We start from the raw sequence: 25223 nt of genomic DNA on the forward strand, positions 1-25223 counted from the left end.
TACTGTGCTCACGAGATACTCTTGGTGATTAGTTCGAATGCATTATTAGTTATTGCTTTTATGTAATTGTATTTTTCAGTATCGTATAGTTTGACATGGTCAGTCAAAAAGTAGTTATAGTTAAATTAAGGATTTAATGTTATTTATCCATTTTGTGTTCATATTGCATTTAATTGAAAGATGTTTGTTGTTTTTTTCTCTTTCTTCTTTCTTCTTTCTACATACATTCTTGCTGCTGGAGGCTGTAAATTTCCCCAGTGTGGGACGAATAAAGGATATCTTATCTTATTTTTGAATTTCAGATGCACTTTAAATCTTCAACCGGTAGGACTTTAAGCAGACATTTTTGCGACTCAAACATGGAACAGGCATGAGAAATATGATGGCATCCATTTTGCCAAGGTTTTGAAGGGAGGTTTGATTTGATTGACAGGTAAGCACAGTCAGTGGACAAGTCAATTTACAAGTCGGGACTTTTGTCTGAAATTTGCTCTCACTGGAGCCTAAACCCTATCGTTCATTGATTGTATTCATCACTGCGAGGGACATATTAATTTTAAAAAAGCGGTCGAACTATCATCGACGCGTTCTAAAAGCGACGCGCTCCTCCTTGCCACATCCTCACAAATGCTCTGGTTAAACAGTACTTTGTTGAGTAATAAAGCGCACGCTTCGTGACGTAAAATGGCGTCATCTTGGACATTGTCTTCTGTATTTGTTGAACAATTAAAAAAGGTAGCCGTGAGCTAAAAATAGACAATCACGTGATCTCACCTGTAAATATCCATAACCGCGGTCTCGGCGTGGGGGGGGGGGGGGGGTGCGTGGAAGTTGGAAGTTACCCAAACTCCATCTCCGAGCAGCGTTTCCAGCTTTCCATTTCCTCATGCCAACGTAACTTCCCAGTCTAATAAAGACTCGAGCATGTCTGCCGGCAACACACAGCAGACGAGGCGAACCACGAGAGATGGGCGGACTGACTCAGGTGAGTGAGTGAGTGCACGTCAGTTGGCCGTCCCGTTTCCGGTCTTACTTCTAAGCCGGTCTGCACCCCCCCCCCCCCCCCCCCCACTCCCACAGTTGATGGCCATAGTGGTCCTCATGGTGGGGCCCGCGTGGACATCCAACCGCAAACGCTGCTACGAGGAGCAGGAGCTGAGCAAGGTGGCCCACAGGAAGCTGGCGGGTCACTACCCGCAGCCTCCGGAGCCCCGGGGGGCGGTGGCCCACGACTCCCCCTTCAGGTGCCCCCTGGACCTCTTCATGTCTTGGGACCTGGAGCAGAGGTCCCTGTCTCCCTGGAGATATGTGTAAGTATGTTCGTCATCCTTATCTGCATGCTTGTGCCAGTCCTGTAGAAAAGAAAAGACCCGCGTTGCAAATGAGACCTGGAATTGGCTCTTAATTATCTTAGCTGGAAAACAATGAACTATACATTAAATGACTGCTATATGTTCACCGAACACCCACATAATGTTTATTCAATGCTTGAATCCTAATTTAGAATTAGGGCCAAATTGGACCCTTTGGGATTTAAAACTAGCATTTGAGTAGCATAATTTATAGGGGCCAAATTTGACCCCGCGTGGGTTCTCCAGGGTTAAAATTGTAATATTTTAAGATGTCAAATAAAATGCTGCAAGGGCTGCGCAGATTCGTGGCAGGTGTATAGCACCCCTAAAACTACGGCGTAGCGCAGAGTAGAATATTACTTTAATTCAGTCTTTTGAATGCAAATGTACACTGTTGCAGTACTTTGGACCGATATACTTCCTGGCTAGATCAAAAGTCATATTTGAGCCCTTTTCTTCATCGTCATCTTGACCGTTTGACACCATCAGACAAAGACGACACCCTAACAATTGCTCAAGAGCGTGTTCATAGGTCAGAGTCGGTCTCGTCAACGAGTTAATACAGCGAGACTGGAAGAGTCACCGAAAGTCACCGAGGTGAACGTCCTTGACCTGAGAAATGAATTTTGCCATTCTACTCCTTGTCAAAGCATAGCAAGTTCGATAATAATAATAATAGCGAAGCATTAAAAAAAATAATTGGACATTCAATATTTTCAAGAAGGTTCATTAAGTTCACCTTTCAAGATTTGAAGTTACCGTATTCATGAAATTCGTCTTGAAAGCCGAGTCGCCGTAAGTGTTTATGAGTTCTGTTGTTTATTAGATTATCCATTCCATGCCAGATTTCCTGAAGTGACACGTCTTTTACCCCTCGGTGGAAGAATGCGGGTGTTTGAAACCATCTTTCCCCGCCTCCTTAAAACAAAGATCCAAAACATGACCTCAGATGTTTTGATTTACTCACCTCACGCAATGACAAAATGACAGACTGATGTCCCTTTGTTTCTTTCCTGCGATTCTCACTTTTAATTTGAGCCTCCGGTGTCACTCACTCTCTCGCCATTATGACGCGTTCGTGTGATCACCCGAAGGGGGAAAGTCCCGCCCGGGACTTAAAAGGACTCGCAACCTGACGCAATGTATTTCTTAGCAAAGTTGCGTCATGCCGTGTCGCGGCGGCATTCCCGGGCTTTCATCATCCCGCGACTTGCGTTTCATTTGTCATCAGTCAAACGCGATCGCGGATACTACAGTTAAACAACAGGTGGGGAGAATGCTCTCACTAGACGAAATGGAACGAGTCCAACTCGAAAGCACATTGCCAATTTTACACACTTAAAAGATGTTGCGCAAATACCTATTTGTCGTGTCCTTGTTTATCGTAGTTGCTTGTTATTGATGATACTCGGGGTACCGGAGACAAATTCCTTGCGTGTTCCACATACTTGGCCAATCAAGACGATTCTGATTCTCACCTTTGCTGCGCCGTTTTTTTTCTCCAGATGGAAACCCATGAAGGACCACTACCCGTCCACTTACGTTGAAGCTCAGTGTCTGTGCTCCGGGTGCATCATGATCAAGAACCAAGGGACGACCCCCGAGCTGAGCCACGACTACAACTCGGTTCCCCTCAGCCAGACCAGGGTGTTTCTCAAGCGGGAGCGCTGCACTGACGGGCAAAAGTACTACTTGAAGCCGGTCTCGGTGGATGTGACGGTGGGTTGCACTTGTGCTCGACCCCACCTGGTGTAAATCACCACTTGGCACGCTTCTTGCAAGGTCGACTTTGATCTCTGCCTGGATCGTGGACGCCAGGATCGTTTTAGAATGACGGCATACGCCAGAACAATGAGAGTTGATCGTTATAAACTTTATTTTAATTTTTTTGTTGCCACAATTCAGTCAGACTTAAAAAGGCTCAAAGCTGAACAAGCCTTTTATTTATTGGATGCTATTTATTTATTTATTTGGTCACGTTGACAGAGCTGCATTTTTTTTTTCGTGTCTTAAGTACCCCAGATATTTCTCAAAACACTTTGTTTTTCATGAAGATGTTCTAATATTGTAACATACAGCATACTGGACTCATTTGATCTTTTTCCGCAAGGTTGAGATGATTTGGGAGTGAATGAATGAAGATCTGACTTTTGAAGCCGGTGAATTTATGTATCGATGCTGATATGGTGTTCGTATTGTCCCAGTGGGACTTGATCCAAGTCAACAGGAATTGTATGGTTAGCTTCAACCAGAATAAACGCTATGATGACGTTTTTTATTGCGTTATTGACTTTCGATACTCGTGTCGTTCGCAGCATGAACAACCTGTCCTGTAGCTCCATCGACATTTCTCATCATTTACGCCATAAGCAATAATGACGCTTTGCACAATTGGGGATAAGATGTGACGCCGTACAAGAAATACAAAAGCCACGAGTCACCCATCCCTCTTTAATTGCCGTTGCAATTTCCACTTCTGTGAAAGTGCGCCGCAGCCGTTCCCATACAGTTTGAGCTCCTTTGCCGCCGCAATCCCCTCGGGACATTCTATCGATCATAAGTTAAAAACGGAATACAATTGAAGGAATAATAAATATATAAAATATCACTTGACGTGTTGCAAATACTTTCACACATGTGCCGGGTAACTTCACACCGACACATTGACTTGTCTCCAAACTTGGACCAGCCAAAGGAGAGTGTTCACGGTAGAATCGGTTTGGGCAATGTTGGCGAGAACCACAACTGCTTCCTTCACGTTCCCCCCTTGAGAAAAAAAATGGTGTCATTCTTGAATAAGGCAGACTAACCGGTGCATATTAAGTTCCCTCTTGTGAGCATAGTGAACACTCAAAATGATAAGAGGACGGAAAACGGTTGGATTGTTTATTTATCAAAACGCTTAAACAAAGTGGAAACCTTCGGCTATTTTTGGGATGTGGTCCGACAAAGCTTTGGCCTCACGAAATCTGTAGCGGGCAAAAGCCCGTTTTTTTTTTCCTGTGCTTTTGTTTATGTGGCAAACTTCTTCTGTCGTACGGGTGCAGGCAGCTGAGATTGGATGTCCGTCAGGGGGCGCTCCACCACAACTAGGGACTGGTCATCCAGCAGAGTCAAACTCAAGAGGTACTGCAGGGGGAGCAAAGTGTAAAACGTCAATTCTGTTACCCACGATTCACTAAACAACACCTAAGATTATTTTTAGTGTCGTTCTTATATTAGAGGAGCGGCCTAAAATCTTAAAATAGTGCAAAATTCTCAATGTCGACATTTGAGGTCTGCACAATGTTCTCAAATGACATTGCAGTAAATTCAAAAGTTGGCTTTTGTTGATTGACAAGGGCAAAAAAAAAAATTTTTTTCAGCCAGTATGCATGCCTACATTTCGCCCCCCTTCTTAAGAAATGTACCGTAAGCATCCAAAGGGTACCTGAAAGCTTTTACACATCTTGAATGCGTGGCTGTGTCTTATCCTCTCAGACTCCGGAAGACTCCTGAGTGTCATCTGGTTGGAGAGCTGAGACCTCGCTTCAGGGAGGGGCTATATGTGGTCGACAAAAAAACGGCCCCCCCTGTTAACTCGAATTTACAATACTCGTCACGATACGAGGCGACGACGCCGGCGGCTTTTGGCGGCTTCACGCACCAGGCTCTTGTCGACCACGCAGAACATAAACATATCGTGCAGAAGAATATGAGCCGAGTTCTTGGGATTGAAGGTGACGCGGGTGATGGGCGTGTCCCTCTGCAACCACAGAGGGTGCAGCCCTTGTTTCTGCAGCTTGCGACTCCAATCGGTGTATTCTTTTTGCACTAGAGAGAACTCAAATATCTGCATGGGAGAAATGCACACACACACACGCCAGATGGGCACACGTAATGTGAGGGCACGATTCATTTGGGGTATTCTAAGATTATAAATTCACCTGCTGGTCAGCGTGCGCTATGATGAGGTCTCTGGTGGCGGGGTTGATGGCCAAGGCGGTCGGGCAGGAGCTGTACGCCGGCACCGTGCAGTGAAGCTACGTGCGCGAGCAAATAGCAACAAGCTCATTTCGTGTACGGAAAAGAAAAAAAAAAATAAAATAAAAATCTCACATCACCTTCAGCTTTTGAAGGTTGTAAACGTGGATCTCAAAGCCCGTGTTGGCTGCAACGAGCCACTTGCCGTCATCACTGGCGTGCAACAGGTGGACCGGGTGTCTGGAAGCTGAACCACAACAAACGTACGTGCTCGTGACGACCGCTTAATCAGTCGGCTTTTGTTATATCGCGGATCCTTTTTTTTATGGATTCGGTGATTTTGTGAGTGTGTGGGCTGCACACGAGAGGCGAGTTTACCACTTTTAATTTCACTTTATGAGCTCAACTCTGCATAGTGTATCGTTTTTGGTTCCATTTTAAAACGCACTGAACATTTCTAGCTACAAACATGAAGGGCGCAGCACGGCCTTCAGTTGAAGTTGCGCTTTCATTTATAAACGTGTCAGAAATGAGCTGCAAGCTTGATAAAAGTTGACGATGCCATCATTTTAATTGTCTATCGTTACGAATTCGAACCCGGCTTAAATAATTCAAGCTGTAAGGCAATGATGGTGATATAAGAGCGGCTGCATATGCAATTTTACAAACGATACGATTAGTCGACGACTTGCAATTACTGTTGATGACAAGTCGACGATTCAAAATAATTTGTGGCAGCCCGACAATAGACACAGCTCTAATAAATACTTGATCAGTCACTTAGGTCTGGAATGCAACCCCCCTCCCCCCAACGATAACCAACTCAAATGGGTCCAGACAAAAAAAAAAGTTAATTTCACCTGGCTGAGGGTTGAGGGTGTGAACATATTTGCATTCGGAGCGGCTGAGCGAAACCACGAGGACCGATGACTGGCTGCAGGATGCAAAGAGTTTGGCGGAATCGAAAGAAAAGCAAAGCTGCTGGGCTGAGTTCAGGATCTTGGGTAGTTTCGAAACCTATGGGGGGGGGGGGGCAGAAAAAAAAAAACAGGCAAGAGGTCACCCGGGTCATGACATGCAGACCAATATCCATGAGATGCGTCAGGTGGTTATGCGACAAGTCACCAAATCACATTTGTCACGTCGGCAATGAAATCCGTACCTTTGTGATACGAATGTTGCCGTGGTGGTCGATCTGTAGCGTGTACAGACGAACGCCGGAGACGGTCGAGTACGCCAGCCACTCTCCGCATGGCGACAGAGCACTGCAGCGGATATGATCTTCGCCCTGCACGCATCAGCGCACACGTCACGGCTTATCGGTAGAGTTGGAACTGGCTGCGAGCAAGATATTTCGTCTCTACCGATTAGCTCTTCAAGACAAAAAATACAGATTACAAACATGCACAGAGACGCACAAATGTTTGTTTTTCTCCTTTATACTCTTTGCGAACGACTTGGGACCAGTCCGCGAGCTATCGGCCCATCGCAATCGATGTAATAGGCACCCTGAAATACTTCAATCAATTCATTCATCTTCCGAGCCGCTTGATCCTCACTAGGGTCGCGGGGGGTGCTGGAGCCTATCCCAACTGTCTTCGGGCAGTAGGCGGGGGACACCCTGAATCGGTTGCCAGCCAATCGCAGGGCACACAGAGACGAACAACCATTCGCACTCACACTCACACCTCGGGACAATTTAGAGTGTTCAATCAGCCTGCCACGCATGTTTTTGGAATGTGGGAGGAAACCGGAGCACCCGGAGAAAACCCACGCAGGCCCAGGGGAGAACATGCAAACTCCACACAGGGAGGCCGGAGCTGGAATCGAACCCGGTACCTCTGCACTGTGAAGCCCACGTGCTAACCACTGGACTACCGGGCCGCCTTACTTCAATCAAGTACAACCAAATTCGGTTGTGCTCCTGCTGACTTTAAAAAATACGCTAGTGTGGATACATGCTACCATATTTTTTGATTCGAGTATACGTTTGACCACATCTGCGTCCAATGATGCAGCACGTGTTGTGTGTGTTAAATACGGAAATAGCACCCGTAACTGACCCGTTGCCTCTTAATAGAGTGCACTGTATGGTCGTGAAAATACTGTACGGTGCATTTAGAATTTGTCTACTTGATCTGCTGACTTTTTAGATTATTTTTTGTTATTGTAAAGTGTGCTTGGGTGTCTTGAAAGGCGCTTATAAATAAAATGTATTATTATTATCATCTTGTACAGTTCTGCAATATTGACGTCAAAATTGCATTGCATTTTATCTGTCCATCCCACGCGACACTATATTGTCCCGTGAGCTCTTGACCACTACGCGTTGGTCATGTGAAATTGAACTCGACAGGACACACCTTCCTTTTCAGATGAATCAGTTTCTCCGGTTTCTTCTTCACAAGTAGACTCTCGCCGGGTTTTCCTGATAACAAACAGCGACGACATTATACTCGCTCCCAATATAAAGTGTTTTAAAGTGTATTAATTGTTTCAGAGGCAATAGTCATCTTTGGTGACACACTTTAAAAGCAACGGTTAGGCTTGTCAGTCTTTATTGGTGGCTAGCAAGTGCTCTGTGGTATACCGTCTGAGCTTTCGACTTGACGTGTGACAAGCAACTATAAATAACCGCACGTTTACAAATTTATTACTGTACGTGTTCGTCTCCAAAATGAGGCGTATGCATCAGAATCGGCGTGTTATTGTCCTCTCACCCTGCCCCTCACTTTCTCCTAGTCTCCACAGCTCGAGATGATCAGAGAACTGGAACAGCAGCAGCCCAGACTTCTTGGCACAGCACACGAGACTCCTCTGCGTGGGAAAATCAACAAGACGCCACGCTCTGTATTTTGTTCGATGTGCGGCTGACTGTCAAATAATATATTGCAAATGATCCATTCTCATATTAAAAATGACATGTGGCTAACTGGATGTACCGAATCCAACATGAATTCCCTCGAGTAGTAAAGTACAGTACTTACGTGAGGGAAGACTATTTTACGTAGAGCCGATTCTTGGGTGTTCTTTTCCACCTTGTCCAGCAGGGGTCGTACTACGACCTGGGTATCCATACCTGAAAGGAGACGCCGAGAAAAAAAAACATTGGACTGTACCCACTTTCGATTTATAACAAGTGTCAGATTCAAGTTCAATTGGGGAGGGCATTATTGGGTTGTGAACTGAAGAAGACATTGACGTTTTATGTGAAAATGAAGAAAAAAAAATCGAATGGTAAAAAAAAAAAAAGCATAACTAACAAGACCATTCATTCATCTTCCAAGCCGCTTGATCCTCACTAGGGTCGCGGGGGGTGCTGGAGCCCATCCCAGCCGTCTCCGGGCAGTAGGCGGGGGACACCCTGAATCGGTTGCCAGCCAATCGCAGGGCACACAGAAACGAACAACCATCCGCACTCACACTCACACCTAGGGACAATTTAGAGCGTCCTATCAGCCTACCATGCATGTTTTTGGAATGTGGGAGGAAACCGGAGCACCCGGAGAAAACCCACGCAGGCCCCGGGAGAACATGCAAACTCCACACAGGGAGGCCGGAGCTGGATTCGAACCCGGTACCTCTGCACTGTGAAGCCGACGTGCTAACCACTGGACTACCGGGCCACTAACAAGACCATTCCAAATAAATATTACCACAAGTCAAAGATTCTAGATAAAAAGCATCAAAATATAAATCAAACCAACCACAACTGACCTCCAGAAACCACAGAAATCTCAGTGTGAACCAGCGCCCTCACGTCGTGCGTGTGGTTTTTAAAGGTTCTGGTTCGCACCCAGTCCTTATCCTGTTGGTTGACGGTGCGAGAAAGAAACTGGAACTGGACCACGGTGCCTTCTGATGTCCCGGCTATGAGACTGCTTTCATCCTGTGAAGAACCATTTAGCACAGTGATTCTAGCGGCAACGTTCAGATCGTGCAGCAGTCCAGCATCTTGACAATAAAATTTGCATCTCTATTTTGCACGTGTATTGCGCGTATTTTGACTAAAATGATGCTTCCATTTGAAAAATGTGTGTCCGAAATGTTTGACTTGCCTGGGAGACAGAAAGAGCAAGCACGTCCCACTTGGTGACGAGGTGAGTGTGGACAAGCGTTCCTGTAATTCCGTCCCACATCTGGACCTTTCCGGCAGAATCGCCGCTAACGATCGTGTGATTGGATAAGAAGACGACACTCCAAACGACAACCTCCCTGCTTTTGGAAGCTCCCACAAGTCTTTCAACGTGCATTCTGTGAATGCTGTGACCTGAAATAAGGGGAATCAATTCATAAGGGTCATCGGGGGTTTAATTATTTGCTAAAAAAAAATAGTGTCAAGTTTGTAGCAATTTACCAGTCTCAACATCAAATATTCGGATCGTGTCCATCGCGCCAGCAGCCAGCAGCTTGCCGGAGGGATGCCAGGAAAGACTGATGATGCGACCTCCAGATCACAGTAACAGACATAAGTACAATATAACGACATTACTGTCCAACCGTGTGTATGCGTTGGCAGAATGACAGAGAAGCGAGAAAAGGTTTTCTCAAAAACTGTCCAAAAAAAAAAAAGTCTTACATTTCTGCCTGTCAAAGCTCCTCTGAAACTGAATTCTGTCTTCCAGTATTTCAAATATCTTCACTGTCCCATCTTCACATCCAACCTGACACAAAAAATACACATAGTCACTCCAAATGACAACATTTACATATTGATTCATCGCGGTGGGGGGGGGGGGAGAAAAAACCCCACATGCTAAAGAAATAAGTGACCCATAACGTGCTGACTTACCGCCAGCAGCGTTCCCGTGCTGTTGCAGCTGATGGTCCAGATCGGACCCCCGTAAGCATCCACGCTGCACTTGGGCTTCAAGTTCTCCAGGTCATACTCTGTGATCTCACCACGCAAACCAGCACTGAAGAGACGCTGACCCACCCAGCACAGAGCCTCAATGCCCGCGTTATCCCGACCGGGGATCACCTGGACCACAATAGCAGAATTGGTCACCGCAGAATTCAATGCGCATGCACAAGGAGCCGTTAACCAAAACAATGAAAACTGTAATTTATCAGTTCCGGAACACCATTAGCAATTGAGCATTTTTCCTTTAAGTGTGACAACATTGCTTAACTGTGGCAAAAGCATTAGCCCATTTCCCGAACAGTTACATTTCATTTATACAGCTAAACTTTGAGGTTTTTCTAGAGTTAGAACCTGACTCTCAAATATAAGGATGTACTCTTTTGCTTGTGTACAGCAACATAAAAGAACTCACAAAATACACTAAAGCAATTCCAAATAATACAAGTATGATTAGGGAGCTTACAATTATTTTAAGAATCAATTAAGCTGTGAATAATTTTTAGGGATTTTATGAATTGGACTTTTTTTTATGTGTTCATTTCAATCCTTTTATTCAAAAACAGGACATTACTGTAAATTGGCAGTGTAGAAAATGCACAAATGATCATTATTTTACAGGTTCGGTCCATTACTCCCACCAGAAAATCAGCAGAAACTGATTATTATTTTCCAAAATAAAAGCAGATATTTGCAAATGTCTTTTTTTTTGGTGTTGATCAGTCTGCCTTAATGGAGGACTACAGAAATCTCAGAATATTTTACTGTGAAATCCGGAGGATTGGTTACAATTTTGATTTAACAAGGTCTCTAAACGATTAATTGCTTATCCAAAATAATTACTGATTCATTTGATGATTGATTAGTTGTCGTTTAATCGTTGCACAACTAATTATGATCGTGACCTCTTGATCAAGACCAAATAAAAGTTCCTCACTTGCATTCCTGAGCCAAAAAAAGTACTTAAGAGTTCTGGACAGGACGATTCGTTTTAGTGGTTGAATATTTGCTTGGTTAAATGAATGCCACATTTACCATGAAATTGTAATTTATGAACTTGCTATTTTAAAACTGATCGACTAAATGGGAAAAAAATGCTGCTTAACAAAACTAAACGCTGCAGACGCGTCTGGTGTCACGAGGGGGTAATAGTGCGACAGTTCATGCTTACGGAGCAATTTTAAATATGTACGAGAGTGAATTGTGTCCAAATCTTACCTTCTCTTGGAAGTAGTTGTCTGTGAAGTTAAAGACCTCCACCGTTCCGTCAGCCCGGGCCACCGCAAGCCTCTCGGTGCGGCAATTGAACGCCATGGCTCGGATAGAGCTGGGCATGTAGTCGAAGAAACGAACGCGGTGCACCTTAAACTCACCCATTTTCTCCAAAAGGGGAGAACCACCCGCAGGTGGCTTCTCAACACGAGTATGGGAGGTTGGCAAACACGTTGAATTTGGTCTGTGCTAGCGGTTTAAACCGCCAACATGTCGAACAATAGCGCTTGTAAGGTGACCGGAAAAAAACAGTTCAAGATACAAAACAATGTGCTACCTGACGGTAGAGGCAGCTTTTCCGCGTTATCATAGAGGCTCGCACAACTTTGAAAGAATTTACACACGCTGGGAAGACATGGGAAGCCACGTTGAAATCCTCTGACCCGGAAGTGATAAAGAAGCCACCCACTACTACCGGAACTACGTCACTGGTCGGAGGACCCATTCCGCTGGCGGGAAACGTGACTTGTGTCAACGATTTGGATTTGGATTTTACTTTTCGCTCCACTATACGGTATATATGGTTAGCTGCGTTTATTTTGAATGCGTCCGCAGTTTACTGATCGTTTGTACTTCTTTAATATATTGAGAAGTACGGGTGTGCACAATGGTTCAAATAGTCATAAGGTAAGATGTGAACGAACTATCTTTGACAAAGTTTTTAGTCCACCAAGTACCGTTTGTACAGTAATGACATGGAATACCAATACAACGTGTCACTGTGTATTCTTCTGGTTGATGACTGCCTTTGTAGAGGGAGTGTTGATGGCAGCAGTCCTCCGGAGTGGCTGTTGATCGAGCTGCAGGGAGAGATGATATCCAGACATAACTCGGGCCTCGCGGGAAGCGTGATGGGAGACCTGATCTACACCCAAGAGGTAAACGATGAACAGTTTTCAACTTGATAACAGGAGATTGTTTACACTGACACTGAACAACACTCAATAACCAAAATACAGTGTTATTAATGACACTAATCCAATATCGCTGCTATACAAAGCCCTATACGGAGCTAAACTTATTTTTAATGTGTCACTTGTAATAGAATGAATCACTTGAAACGCAATAAAAAAATATTAATTAATTAATTGAATTTAAGATAAGATATCCTTTATTCGTCCCACACTGGGGAAATTTACAGCCTCCAGCAGCAAGAATGTATGAAGAAAGAAGAAAGGAGAAAGAGAAAAAAAACAACAAACATCTTTCAATTAAATACAATATGAACACAAATGGATAGGATTTGACTAGGTTGTTAAAAACCTGACCCCTGCCCAGCTCTTTTCTGTTCAGTTTGGTTCAATCAGAGCTCCTAGTTCTCCGTTCTCCCTCGATCTTTCATCTGTCCCTTGTTCTTTCTTTTCCCAACAGGGGGTGCCCGTGTTGATAGTAGGACATCACATATTGTACGGGAAGCTGGTCAAATTGGAGAAAGCCTTTGCCGTCCTGACTAAGCATCCTGCCCAATCGCAGGGCGTTCTGGGCAGCACCGGCAGCCATGATGGCTCCCAGGTTGCCATGGAAACAGAGCTGCACGGATCCACCTCCTATTCCGTTTCTGCACTCATCAAGAGAAAACTTATCTTTAAGACGCGACCCAAACCCATCATCACAAACGTACCCAAGAAAGTATAGTGCGGCCGGACCGCATGTTATTATGTAGTGTAAGCATATATTATGGAAAACGCGTTTTAATGTTTGCGTGCAAGTAGTTCGGTCTCTGGAGCTGGACTGGCTGAATTTCCAGAGCGAAAGAACCACTTTGACGATCATGTCAAAGCTAAAAGTTAGGCAGAGATTCCATGTTAGCACATATTTAACTGCGGGACCAGCATTAGCTTCTGATAATGATAATGGTTGGCGATGGCCTGGAGCGGCGCAATATTTACCAGTAGTGTGACTGTTTGGTGATGTTTCCATGTGTCAGAAAAAAACAAAACACTTTCATTATCTTTGGTGCTCGTTTATTTTCCACACTCTGCTTCTGTTTGTATAAGCTAGCAGCGAGGGGGGAGGGGAGGGATTTATTGGAACGTATTTTCAAATACTGTTGTCATTGTGTGGGCTGCCTGTTTTGAAAAACGGTATTTTATTAAAGCATTATAGTACGTAGTAGTGTAATTTTATCTCTCTATCATGGAAACGTGCCTTTGGCCAAATAAGGTCCTTCCCAAAAGCAGAAGTTAGGTTGAATCAGTTGATTGGCTTAACCGTTCTGTACCTCACTGCTGTTTCCTTGGCAACATTCAGCAATCAGAGAGAAGAGGAAGAAGGGGAGTGGGAAGACATCCATCAATTCATCCATTTTCTGTACTGCTTATCATCATTGCCAGTCAGTGAAGTGCACATTTTGACGAACAACAACTGTACACCGATGGACAATATACGGCTTTTAAATAGGGGCCAGACAGTGAGGCATGCGTGCGAAACCGCCAGCCTGCTGTGTTACCAGAATACAAGAAATGACTCAGAAACATATCATGTGACCATCGAACACAAATACTCTATATTAAATTTAATATACTACAGGAAAGAAAGTCTTCTATTCACAGGGAGTCACTGCCGGTATGGTTGGTAGTTCAGTTCCTACTCAGTGATGGTGACTGCTGTCTGTGCTCTGTGACTGACCGGCAGTCAGTCCAGGGTGTAGTAAGCAGGATACACGGTTGAGAAAATAGACGCATTTCACGTCATAATTTGGTGCGACAGTGACTCAATAGGTCCAGATGCAAAATTATCATTGAGCATATGCAGTATATAAAGTTGCCCGTATGTAAAGAGTTCAGCAAAATGTCATCGTTTTCCCAAGTCCATTTTAATAGGTGTCAGCGATTTGTGACAACATTGGAGGTTAATGATACAGTACATGGAATGCCTAATTGAAATGGTGTCACTGAAATGAGAATGGTCAGCATGAGTTGAGTGAGCTCAGCGAAAATAGTTCAGAGAGAATATCTCAACATCTAATCAGTTTCACGAGGAGGCTTCTGGCACAGTCAACATATTAGTACTGTGTTTCTCCGGAGAAGGCGACTCCCATGCTGTGTTTCCTCAGAGGGACAAAAAAGCTTTTCTGTTAGTCCCAAAAGACTGAGTGGAGCAATTCATTTAGCTGCTGTGGCACTCACGGTCACCTTTTCTCACGTTTCTCACTCACCTCTCTCCCTCTAACATGCAGTCACACACACACACACACACACACACACACTGGCGGCCACACACTCAGTGCTGTGTTGTCTGTATTCGTGTCGGAGCTGATTTGAATGAAAAGGAATGATTTAATACTCGGTGGTGTGTCAGAAAGGTTCCAGGACTGCCCGACTGAAAACAACATCGCTGTACTGAAAAAAAAAGACAACTCCCTACTCACCTAACCTGGCTCCGTGTGTTTGTTTTCCCCCTTTTCCCCAAGATCAGGGGCGTCACAAGGGGGATCCATTTTGATGACGTGACCAAGAAAATTGCTGTGACGTCAGAGCATGATGGCGTAGAAGAAAAGGCCAGGAATGGAGTAGATTCCTGAGGGGAAATTTTGAAAACTTGTAGTTTATATGTAGGTTATCCATCCATTTTCAACAATTCTTCTCCTGAAGAGGGTTGCGGGAAGTGCTGGAGCCTATCCCAGCTGACTCCGGGCGAAAGGCGGAGTAACCCGGCAACTGGTCGCCAGTCAGGGTACACATAATATCCATACACACCCACGTTCACACCGTCACTGAGTGGGAACCGATCCTACGCTGCCCGCACACAAGTCAGGCGAGTGTACTGTATATATCAGTGGTTCTTAACCTGTGTTCGATTGAACCCTGGGGGTTCGGTGATTCGATCTGATCGATGAGATGGAGCCTCTGTCATGGAGGTTAAGACACACCCGACACAACATGTAATTTAGTTATGACACGCCCGCTTGGCCATCACGGGCTGGTTCATTTTGTGCACAATTAAAAAAAACTTCAAGTCAATTTATGACTTGAATTTTTTTGTAATTTTTTTCTATTTTTAACAAATGTTTTTATGTCTTGAATTTGTAAAAAAAAACATTTAAAAATAATATTTTTATTTTTCACAAATGAAGGGTACAGTGAATGTGCATATGAACTGGTTGGGTACGGTACTTCTAACAAGGTTAAGAACCACTGGTTGGTTAAAATACTGTATATTTTGTGACACCAACGCCGGAAGCTTTTTATTTTTTTTATTTTTAATGTACCAGTATTTATTTTTTATTTCCGAACGTCTGATCATCCTTCCAGACATTTACAATGGCGCTTGTCGTCATTTGGGCTGCAGGTGAGCTGGAACCTATCCTAGCTGACTTTGAAGGAGAGGTAGAGTATACTAGTCAACAACCAACCGTAAGAAAGGGAGCACGGAACAATTGCTCTCCTGTCGTGACATTTTTAAAGCGGTGCCATTAATCCATTAGTAATAATTATATCGACACATTCTAGAATAGCAGTCAATCCAGAACAGATGTGGTCAGACAAAAAGAGAGATTGGACATTGTTGTTGGATAAACCGCTTTTTCAACCTTGGTTTAATGTGGTCAACAATCATCACCTATCCTCAGCCATATAATTTGCTACCGACACGACATACTTAATGAAATGCAATTCTGGAAATATACAAGTGTGAATGAAGGGCAGCGCTGCGTCAAAGGCAGATCATATTTTATTGACTGAGAAACATTCCGGTGATTTCCTGAGATCATCATCAAACAGGACAGATAGATCTGACACACTGAATTGTCATTTTGCTTGGGTGACGTGGAAAAAAAAAGCGTGAAACAGAAAACACAAGGTTTCCAAGTCTCTCGCAAAGAAATGTCTTTGGTCCTCGGTTACAGTTCAAAATACGTTCTTCTACATTTACCGTAAAAGGTCAAGAGAACAGTCCCCTTTGGTGAAACCAGAACTTGCGACACAGATGATGCTTTGGCACCTCGGCAACGTCTTAAAGGGATCACACACAAATCGCAATCACGAAGCTAAAAAATTCTTCAGACCAAAACGAGACATCGAAATGGATATGCAACGGAATGTTAAATCAGACGTGTTATTACTAGCACCAAAATGACCACTGCATGTCACAAGTTTTGAGAACTCTTTCTGGAAGTCGGGACAGGCCGACACTTTACATAGCCACTCTGTCACATTCTTTGTGCTTTCAATGTAAATTTCCCCAGTGTGGGACGAATAAAGGATATCTTATCTTATCTTATCTTAATCCATCTACTCAATGTGCTTGTTGGAACAGTCTCTGTCAACATATAGCCACTAGCGCATATCCAGTTTTGGGTCTTATGTCTCCTCATCACAGTTGAGGGCCCCTCCCGCTTCACCCAGGCCGTAAATTTCTGGTGAGAAAGCCGCATTGCGCGTTCTGGGAAAATAGGGAAATGACATGGTTTGGGGCGCTCACACCACTGAAGCTTCAAATAAGATGAATGGGACCCTTAACTACCCGCCTTTTTTTTTTGGCACTAGGAAGGTGTTGCTCGTGATGAATGCAAAATAAGAGATGTTTATTTATAGAGTTGAAAACAAAATCGACCCCTTCAGGTGGTTTGTGCAATATGTTGTTTGCAATCAGTTGGGGGCGCACACACATTCTTTGTACACGGTAAAAATCCCAAATTAATCCACCCATCCATTTTCTGTTTCATGAGTGAAATATCAATTATTATTCTTATTATTTTCTTTTTGCAAGTACTACTGCTATCTTACAACATTGTAAAACTCGATTTATCGTGATACCTTTCAGTACAGGCATATTCGGTAAATTGACATTTGATTAAATGGTCGAGAATGCTTTACTGTATGCTGAGCATGATCGGGGATCTTTTAGTGTGTTGGTTTCCTCAAAATCTTACAAGTTCCAATCATAAAATCCAAATGGAAATAGTGACTGCTCTTTTGTTCATTGACTTCAGCCTCTCCTTGATCTCAGTCCCTAGAACTGATAGGTTCCTTCAGTTGCGTATTTTCTTCAGACCCGTTTCCCGTGGACATTCTTTCAGGTCATGAAGTATCAGACAGAATGCAGCTTTGATCTCCTCTTGCTGTTCTTCTGTTATTTAACTTGACTTTCTCGTCATTTGTTTAGGCTCTTAAGTTCTGTCGTTGTACGTACCGTTTCTATGAAGTCAAAACATTTCAATCAGACCAACCATCTTTCCTGCCGTTAGTTCCATTTGATTCATTCTTTGCGCTAAACGCATCACGAGCACCATTCCGGACCGCTTTGTTGTTGTGGTTGCACAGCGAACCCGTACCCATGGACTACGTGATGTTCAAATAAAGCGTGTGAACACTGGGTCAGTCCTTTCCGGGAAAACGGCGTCATGCTTCATGGATGCGGTCATCTCACAAGTTTTTCTCCCCGACTGAATCTCCTCCCTGCTGCTTGAATTTCACACGCCCACCTTTTTAGCACCAGTAGTCCAGACGTGACCGTTACCGTTGCTCCGGCAGTTCACAGAGGTGTGCGGATACAGCGGTTGGTCTTCATGTTGTTGACCCGTCGAGCCGCCTCCGAGCAGTTTTATGCCTCAGCGTATGGCAGGTGGAACTGATCCTCCCGCTTGTTGCACCGTTTGGCTACGATTGCAAGGTAAAGCACCAGCAGAATGAGCCAATAGCAGGCATAGAGTACTGTCCCCGCTATTAACAAAACCTTTTCGGACTCGCTCAAAGGCTGCCGCATTTCGCAGTAAATCGTATACACCACGCCCCCGAGCAGCACCACGGTCCACACCGTCACGGGGACGGCGCCGATCAGGTTTACCACGATCTTCCTGCGGCCCGAAGTTCCCCACCCTGCTTTGTTGATTGTTAATAAGGCAAATATTTTGGCAGGTAGTAAACTGGACATGTAGAGCAGAGAGTAGAGCGACATGAAGATCATGACCAGGCTACCGCGCAAGAAACAGGCGTAGGTGGCCTTCAACATCCCAACCAGCTGGACGGTCAACAAGAAGAGCAAAATGTTCCATAACCTTCCGCGGTAGAAGAGATGGATGACCGTGGCTACCAAGAAGAACGGGAAGAAGCCGGTGACTACGGATTCGTAGGTCATCCAGAGGCTGTGCTTATGAAACCACAAAGCGTTATAGAGCCACTCGCGGAAGTACGACTTACTCCAGCGAGTCTGCTGGTTGAGCCAACGCAGGTACTGTGTTGGCGTTTCGGTCTGACACTGCGATCGGGCTGTGTATTTTGTCTTGTAGCCGAAGCTCAGCACTCGGTTGGTGAGGTGACGGTCGTCGCCGAAGCTGCACTTGGAGCCCAGGAAGGTTTGATGGTACCAGGCTTCCAGGAAGCGCTGGAGAAGGCAATTCCTGTACATCCCAAGAGGGCCGCTGATACACTGGACACATCCGAAGTAGGACTGGCAGGCACGCTCAATATTGAAGGCCATCCAGTAACGCACGCTGCTGAGGAAGGAGATCCAGGAGTCGTACTTGTTCAGGATCTGACAGACAGGAAACAACTCTTCATCCATTGCCGGGAGATATTTTCGCCACGAACTCCGGCCGATGTTCTACCTGCACATCTCCCCCGACTCCTCCTACTGCCGCATCGGCTTCCAAGATCTTCAACATCTCAATGGTACATGCCGGGTCCAGAACTGTGTCAGAGTCACACACCTGGAGAAGACACAGCAAACATACCCTGGTGACCGTACCGCATTGTCTCTTGCCCAGATCTTCATGGGTCATGACTGTATCCATTGCCCAGAGAACAAAGGATGTACTTGTAAAACGGCCGGCGTTTGGAGGTTGTTAGCCGGGAGATGGTAGCCATCAATTTTCTATACCGCTTAGCCTGTTCTGTGGATCTTTGGTATACTACGTGTCTCAACAAAAGTATAGATTCGGGTTATATTGGTGTCATAGGAACCGTGGCAAGGGCTGCAGCCGATCTCAGCAGAGCACATTGGACTGGTTGCTAGTCACTCGCAACGTGCTCATCAGAGAAGAAGAAGGGGGCTGCTGGAGAAACAGTCTGGGTGTGTTTGCTTATTCCACAAAAAAAGGCTTCAAGTATTCCAAAAAAAGTGCAACAAATCCAATCTTTTCAAGGTTATAACATCGAATAACAGTTTAGAATGTTCACGTTTCTTCAGTACGTGAACTAGTCCAGTGTTGAGGAAGCACATGGGGACTAGTGGTTTGCACGTTTACCTCACATTTGAGGACCGGCATTCTAAGCTAGGTCAGGGTTCTCTGTGAGAAGGTTACATACATTCTGTGTGCTTGTGTGGGTTTCCTCACGTTACCCAGATTTTTTGCCCTCATCCTCCGGGGCGTACTTGTTAGTTTAATTGAAAACTCTAACTTGCTTATTGGAGTGACGGGAGTGCTGATAGTTGGTTGTCTGTAACCAGTCCTAGGTGTAGCTTTCTTTCAAATTCACCTGTGATAGGCTCTTGCTCAACTACAACGGGATAGAAAATGGATGGATGGTCCATTGTGGATTTAAAATTAGTCCTGTATCAGTAGGATTTGTATCACATTTAATTAATTTGAGTAATAATCTTCCCAAAATTGAGGTTCCAAATCTAAAACAAAGAATTACACATTGCGTATTGAAAACAACCACATAGCTTAGCCATCGGGCTGCCATCTTAAGATGATGCTAACATTGGGGCAATGATTAACATCTGTATTGATGATTAGCATCTGTATGATTAACAACTGTGCAACAGATATTGGAACACAAATTGTGCAGCAACACATGTAGACAGACAATACAAGAGTACTCAGTCATATATTGTATTCTTTATACTCTGCGAGGAGTGATTCTATGAATCCCGTTTGAGTTAGGCAGGACACAATCCTCTGCAACGATTGGCTGCTGAATCCAGGCTTGAAGCTAAGTGTTGCTTAGCATGTTGTATTTGGAATTAGCAGTCCAAATACAGGTATGCATTGAATTGGATGGGGAAAGTATAGCAACATCAGGTTCCTAATGGAGGCCGAGAACAGATGAATGGCATTGCTATTCATCTCGATGGGAAAATGATGATGATTTGGAGAGACAATTTGAGAGTTTTCTGAGTTGTGAACGTGGTCAAAGAATGAATTAAATTCGTATCTTAAGTGACTATTGTACCTGATACAATACGACATGATAGTCCCCTCCAACGCATGGATAATTATGCCCGTTTTTGACATCCAGTCTCATATGATCGAGACTTTTATTAGCGAGCGGTTCTTACCTGCACGTAATCCACAGTGTCCCCCAATGCTTTAAAGGCCGTGTACATCACCTCCCTCTTCCCTCCCCACTCCTGCATGATACAGGAAAAGCGACAACCCCTGACCAGCCGAGTGACTCGTAACGTCTCCTCCACGTGAACTGTGCTCCCCCCACCTCTGTCAGCCCCTTCTCCGCTCCCATCGCTGTGGTAGTTTCCCTTCCATACCATACTGCCCGCCTGCTCAGCCCCACCCATCACCTCCTGGAAAATGTCCATCATGTAACGGTCCTCCGGTCGGTTCCCATCCACTACCAGCACTACTTTTAGTCCCGGGAAAGAAATCCGCCTGATACTGCGCAGACACTTCCTTAAGTAGTCCGGGTCTTCCTGGTAGGCGGCGACGCAGAGGGCAACAGAGCGGCGGAGATGCTGAGGACGGGTGGGGATCTTCATGCGCCGATGCTCCAGAAAGGCAAAAAGGCTCTGGAGGAGAAGGTGGAGCGAGAGGAAGGCACCATAGAGGCCAAAGGAGAGGTGGTGCTGCTCCGTTTGGATGAACTGGTAACCTGTTTAGTGCACGAGCAAAGTGAAGTCAGATATGTTATTGAAAATCAAAGACGACGATCCACAAGCTAACCTGTGATATAGGCCAGCAGGATGGTGAAGAGGACCACCGCTGCAAAAAGGGTGGTGACCACGATGTTCACCGCATTCCTGCAGCGGGAGGTCATCTGGGCATCGACGTAAAAAAGGCCAAAGTTAGGATAAGAAAGTAAATGCAGCGCAGGAGAAGATGGGGTGGGGGCTGCTTTCAATGAAGCATTCATCCGGTGTTGCAACATTCCGAGATTTCCAAATTGGGTCTCATACGTACTGAAGAACATGAATCAGTGTTACTTTATTATTCCTGAACGTTTAGCTCAACTGCTCATGGAATGGTTTTGGAAAGTTCTGGGAACTGAATGGAAATGTTCTTCCCTTTTCCTTCTACAGTCAGTCCTTTGCGAGTCTTTCGGAACGCTTGAAAAGTGTCAATAATTGACCCAAGTGCCATTTTTCCCTTCATCGGCTGAAAACACATCAACATTAGTCTCTGACATCATGAACGCACAGTGCAAAAGAAATGTCACAGGAAAATACAAATAAACTCATCAAGGATTGAAACCTGCTGTGTATGAAAACAATAGAGTTGGAACTGATTGTCGGAGAGATGCCAGTTTGCTTTTTTTTTGAGCAGTGACCATTTTGCATGTGTATAAACTGGTCCCATCGAGTCAAGCGCTGCCTGGATCCACACTATCAGTGTTGTGTCTTTCATCTTCCTCCAATCCTGCCCCTCCCCAGACCTCCTCTTATGCCCTTTTCCCAACCATTGGCATATTGTCCCTTTCCTATTCGATCAACAGAAGGCAATTTTGTCCTCATGAGAACATAGCAGGATTTTGTGCAAATCGTAATGCTATGCAAACGAAAAAAAAAAAAGTTGCGATATCGTTTAACTCTTTTTTTTTTTCTTTCATGTGACATTCTCACGAGGATATCCTGGAGCCTTTGTTGTTGACTGGACGGGTTTCAGAATTGATTAAAGGTCAGTCTGGGTGTGGCTGGTGCTCACGACCAGTGTACCTGGAGGTACAATCCTCTCCTTTCATCCACATGCTCCTAACATTTCCTCCCAACCAGCCCCCCCCCCATCAAAACCTTGAGACACAGCCCGATATTTATATCTGTACGTTCAGGTCTGGGCGGCCCATGTACACACGTACAGCTTGTTGAGAGACATTAGATTTGCATTAACCCACAAATCCCAATATGTCTGCGCTTGTTTATCTTATTACAGTATATTCATAATACGGTGAGCACTATTTAAGGGGTAAAATAATCTGATGTAGCTCATGGAGAAAACGACGAGTGTTACAAAATAACAGAAATGAATCCAAAATGGACCACATCGAATCACATCCGTCCTAACCAGATGCACGACAAAATGCCTTCGGGTCATTTTAAATTTGGACCAAACACATGCGTATGTCACCTTTATATTGAACCGATGTACAGTATATCACAGTGTATCAAGATATTTCATTTTTCATAACTTGTGTGCATTTGTTTCACAAAAATCTACTCAAACTGTTCATATTATTTAGGTACTCCATGTTTGCCATGCATTTCATTCCAGATTCTGCAAAAAAAAAATATTATCAGACCTACTCACATTGTAGTATAAGGCAATGTAAGACCCAGGGTGAGTGCACTGAACACACATCTGCCATCTAGGGGTGTGTGGTCATATTGCAATTTATAACTATAGAGCAGATGGATCCCTGCTTTTCACAGGCCACGAAGAGAGAATTTATCTCTCTCTCTCTCTCTCTATATATATATATATAATTTTATATATATATTTTTTATAAGTCCACCCCCGCAAAAATATCTTCCAAAAAAATGCCGCTGATGTAGCCCCGCCTTCCTCCTCTTCCTTTATAAAATGTTTTATATATTAAAATTAACAGTGCTTAAATTGTTTTTAGCCTTATGATGGTTAAAGATGTCAAAGGTTACTGACCAAACTTTTTTTTTAAATTACAGCGTCAGTTTGACCTTCAAATTGATTGTTTTAAATTCCAGGGTGTCTGATAAATGTTTGTGTATGTGTGTGTATATGTATGTTTCAGTGTCCTTTTATGTCATTTCCATGAATGGCCAATATTTGCATGATATCTCCAAATTGCAATATCATATGTAAGTTTTGTGCACTGCTAAATGCATGAGCAGTAAGTCATCTTTTCAGTAAAAAAAAAAAAAAAATACTCCAAGATGTATATACAGCACTTGTTTCCAAATGATAAAAATATCTCAAAACATGTTTTTCATTCTAACGTACTAAATGACAACAAATGTCAAGATTTAATGTCGTGTAATCGATGCTGATATACGCATGGTCAACTGAAGATTATTCCAATACACATATCCCCCCCGACTCCCCAATGCATTTTAATGGTCGTCAATTACCCGCTGATTTTCACCATTTGCGAGTAAGCTCGGTCACGTTCCCCCACGAATGGCAGGGGTTGAATGTATAGAAAAGTGAGTTGCACCTTAACAAGCACACACACACACCAAAAAAACAAACAAACATAATTTCTCTGCCTCACATCGTCCACTCAAACATGAACACACTCAGCTCTTTGTCTTCAAACTCAACTTTAATGTCGCTTCCTTGAGCTTTTAAAAACTTTTCCATTCAGGGTCGCTCCCTCAGGACATGTTTGCGCATGGATGAATACTCTCATTCATCCTCCTTTACAACCAAACCTCACAATTGAATTCACCTAATTATTGCTTTAAGCGCAGTTAGAATACTAAACTAAAAAAAAAAAAAAAGAGGGGGGGGGGTGGTATCTTTTCTCCTCTCCCGGCGGGCATCAATTGACATTATAAGGACACACTGCTGTCTCCTTGTCGTAGGAAATTGAATGACTCGCTTACCTTTCTGATCCGGTGGGCCCTCCGTCTTTGCCTCCCCCGCCCCAAAGATCTGTCCTCCCAGTCCGTGTGTTAAGCTGGGACGTTCTCCCCTTCCCTTAGCACAGCACTCTCCTTGTTCCGTCCCCCCTCCCTCCACCAGTTCACACTACATCTTTATTCCAGCGTGCTCGCTTCATTCGCAGGATCCCAAAAATACAGCCGGCAGCTTAAACCACTGCGAGACCACTTCTGTGAGACAGCCCCCCCCCACCCCCTACAAACCACCTCCTCTACCACCCTCCCCCCCGTTCCGTCTCCCAGGACGCTCTCTGATGAAGCCCTTGAAGACTGCAAACGATCAGTCCTGTTCTTCTCCTAGTTCTCCATCCTGGCTGGACCCCAGTGGGAGGTCAAGAAGGTTGAAGGTCGCCCCCCCATGGCTCATCCGCAGCTGTCCCGCCGTCACGGGCCGCAGTATCAGCCGCACTTCAAACCTCCGGCGCGCAGATGGTTTTCCATCCCTCTCCCACGGGCTCTTATCTCCCGCCGCCACCGTCCTGTCCTTGCCTCTTTCTCAACCCCCCCCTCCCCGCTCCCTCCCGTACCTCCACACTGAAGCCTTGCCTTGGCTTTCTCACTGCAATGCAGCCAGCGGAATCCGACGAGCCACGGTTTGGATGTGTGGAGCCACCTCTCGCCTTCCCTCGGCCTGACTCAAAGCATCTTTTATGGGCTTATTTATTCTTCCCTCCCTCCTTCCCTCCTTCCCTCCTCTGCTCCGAGGCTTAGCTGCCGGTTCCATGAAACAGACCGCCCTGAATTCCTCAGTGGGATCAATAGGAGGCATGCCACTTACAAATACTTCCTTAAAAGCCCGGTAATAAATAGTATACATTTATCCAATAGCGACATGAGGCAGAAAAGGTTCATCTTATTGTAACTACTTGATATTCATACCATATCACTGTCGTGCTTCTCGACATGAGTGACCTTGAGCTTGATGATTAGGGAACACGTGATGTGAGAGAATCAAAAGAGTTTGATTATCTTTGGGACAATTAGCAGGAAATTAAATGAGTCAAAACAATAAACCGCAGTAAGTT

The 25223-nt window shown here is 44.6% G+C and overlaps 4 protein-coding genes across 4 annotated transcripts; 2 read left to right on the top strand and 2 right to left on the bottom strand.

The window, feature by feature from the left end:
* Positions 1 to 515: 515 nt before the first annotated feature.
* On the top strand, positions 516 to 3296 carry il17c (interleukin 17c). Its single transcript, XM_052062216.1, has 3 exons — positions 516 to 985; positions 1081 to 1310; positions 2858 to 3296. Exons 1-3 carry the CDS (start codon positions 968 to 970, stop codon positions 3105 to 3107), a joined length of 498 nt encoding a protein of 165 aa, XP_051918176.1. The 5' UTR covers positions 516 to 967; the 3' UTR covers positions 3108 to 3296.
* A 928-nt stretch (positions 3297 to 4224) lies between these two features.
* Positions 4225 to 11837, bottom strand: utp4 (UTP4 small subunit processome component). Its single transcript, XM_052062065.1, has 16 exons — positions 11395 to 11837; positions 10108 to 10296; positions 9895 to 9979; positions 9673 to 9762; positions 9374 to 9585; positions 9033 to 9204; positions 8303 to 8394; positions 8036 to 8132; positions 7679 to 7743; positions 6478 to 6603; positions 6176 to 6332; positions 5456 to 5562; positions 5279 to 5374; positions 4999 to 5184; positions 4783 to 4893; positions 4225 to 4481 (listed from the first exon to the last, which is right to left on the bottom strand). The coding sequence occupies exons 1-16, from the start codon at positions 11551 to 11553 to the stop codon at positions 4365 to 4367; spliced, it is 2061 nt and encodes a 686-aa protein (XP_051918025.1). The 5' UTR covers positions 11554 to 11837; the 3' UTR covers positions 4225 to 4364.
* A 70-nt stretch (positions 11838 to 11907) lies between these two features.
* chtf8 (CTF8, chromosome transmission fidelity factor 8 homolog (S. cerevisiae)) lies at positions 11908 to 13560 on the top strand. The gene is made up of 3 exons (XM_052062218.1): positions 11908 to 12075; positions 12203 to 12326; positions 12820 to 13560. The coding sequence occupies exons 1-3, from the start codon at positions 12056 to 12058 to the stop codon at positions 13081 to 13083; spliced, it is 408 nt and encodes a 135-aa protein (XP_051918178.1). The 5' UTR covers positions 11908 to 12055; the 3' UTR covers positions 13084 to 13560.
* A 2541-nt stretch (positions 13561 to 16101) lies between these two features.
* has3 (hyaluronan synthase 3) lies at positions 16102 to 24890 on the bottom strand. The gene is made up of 5 exons (XM_052062088.1): positions 24142 to 24890; positions 21290 to 21383; positions 20671 to 21218; positions 18995 to 19096; positions 16102 to 18921 (listed from the first exon to the last, which is right to left on the bottom strand). The coding sequence occupies exons 2-5, from the start codon at positions 21381 to 21383 to the stop codon at positions 17992 to 17994; spliced, it is 1674 nt and encodes a 557-aa protein (XP_051918048.1). The 5' UTR covers positions 24142 to 24890; the 3' UTR covers positions 16102 to 17991.
* Positions 24891 to 25223: the final 333 nt, after the last annotated feature.

The sequence above is a fragment of the Hippocampus zosterae genome, chromosome 3 (genome assembly GCF_025434085.1).
Source record: "Hippocampus zosterae strain Florida chromosome 3, ASM2543408v3, whole genome shotgun sequence".
NCBI lineage: Eukaryota > Metazoa > Chordata > Actinopteri > Syngnathiformes > Syngnathidae > Hippocampus > Hippocampus zosterae.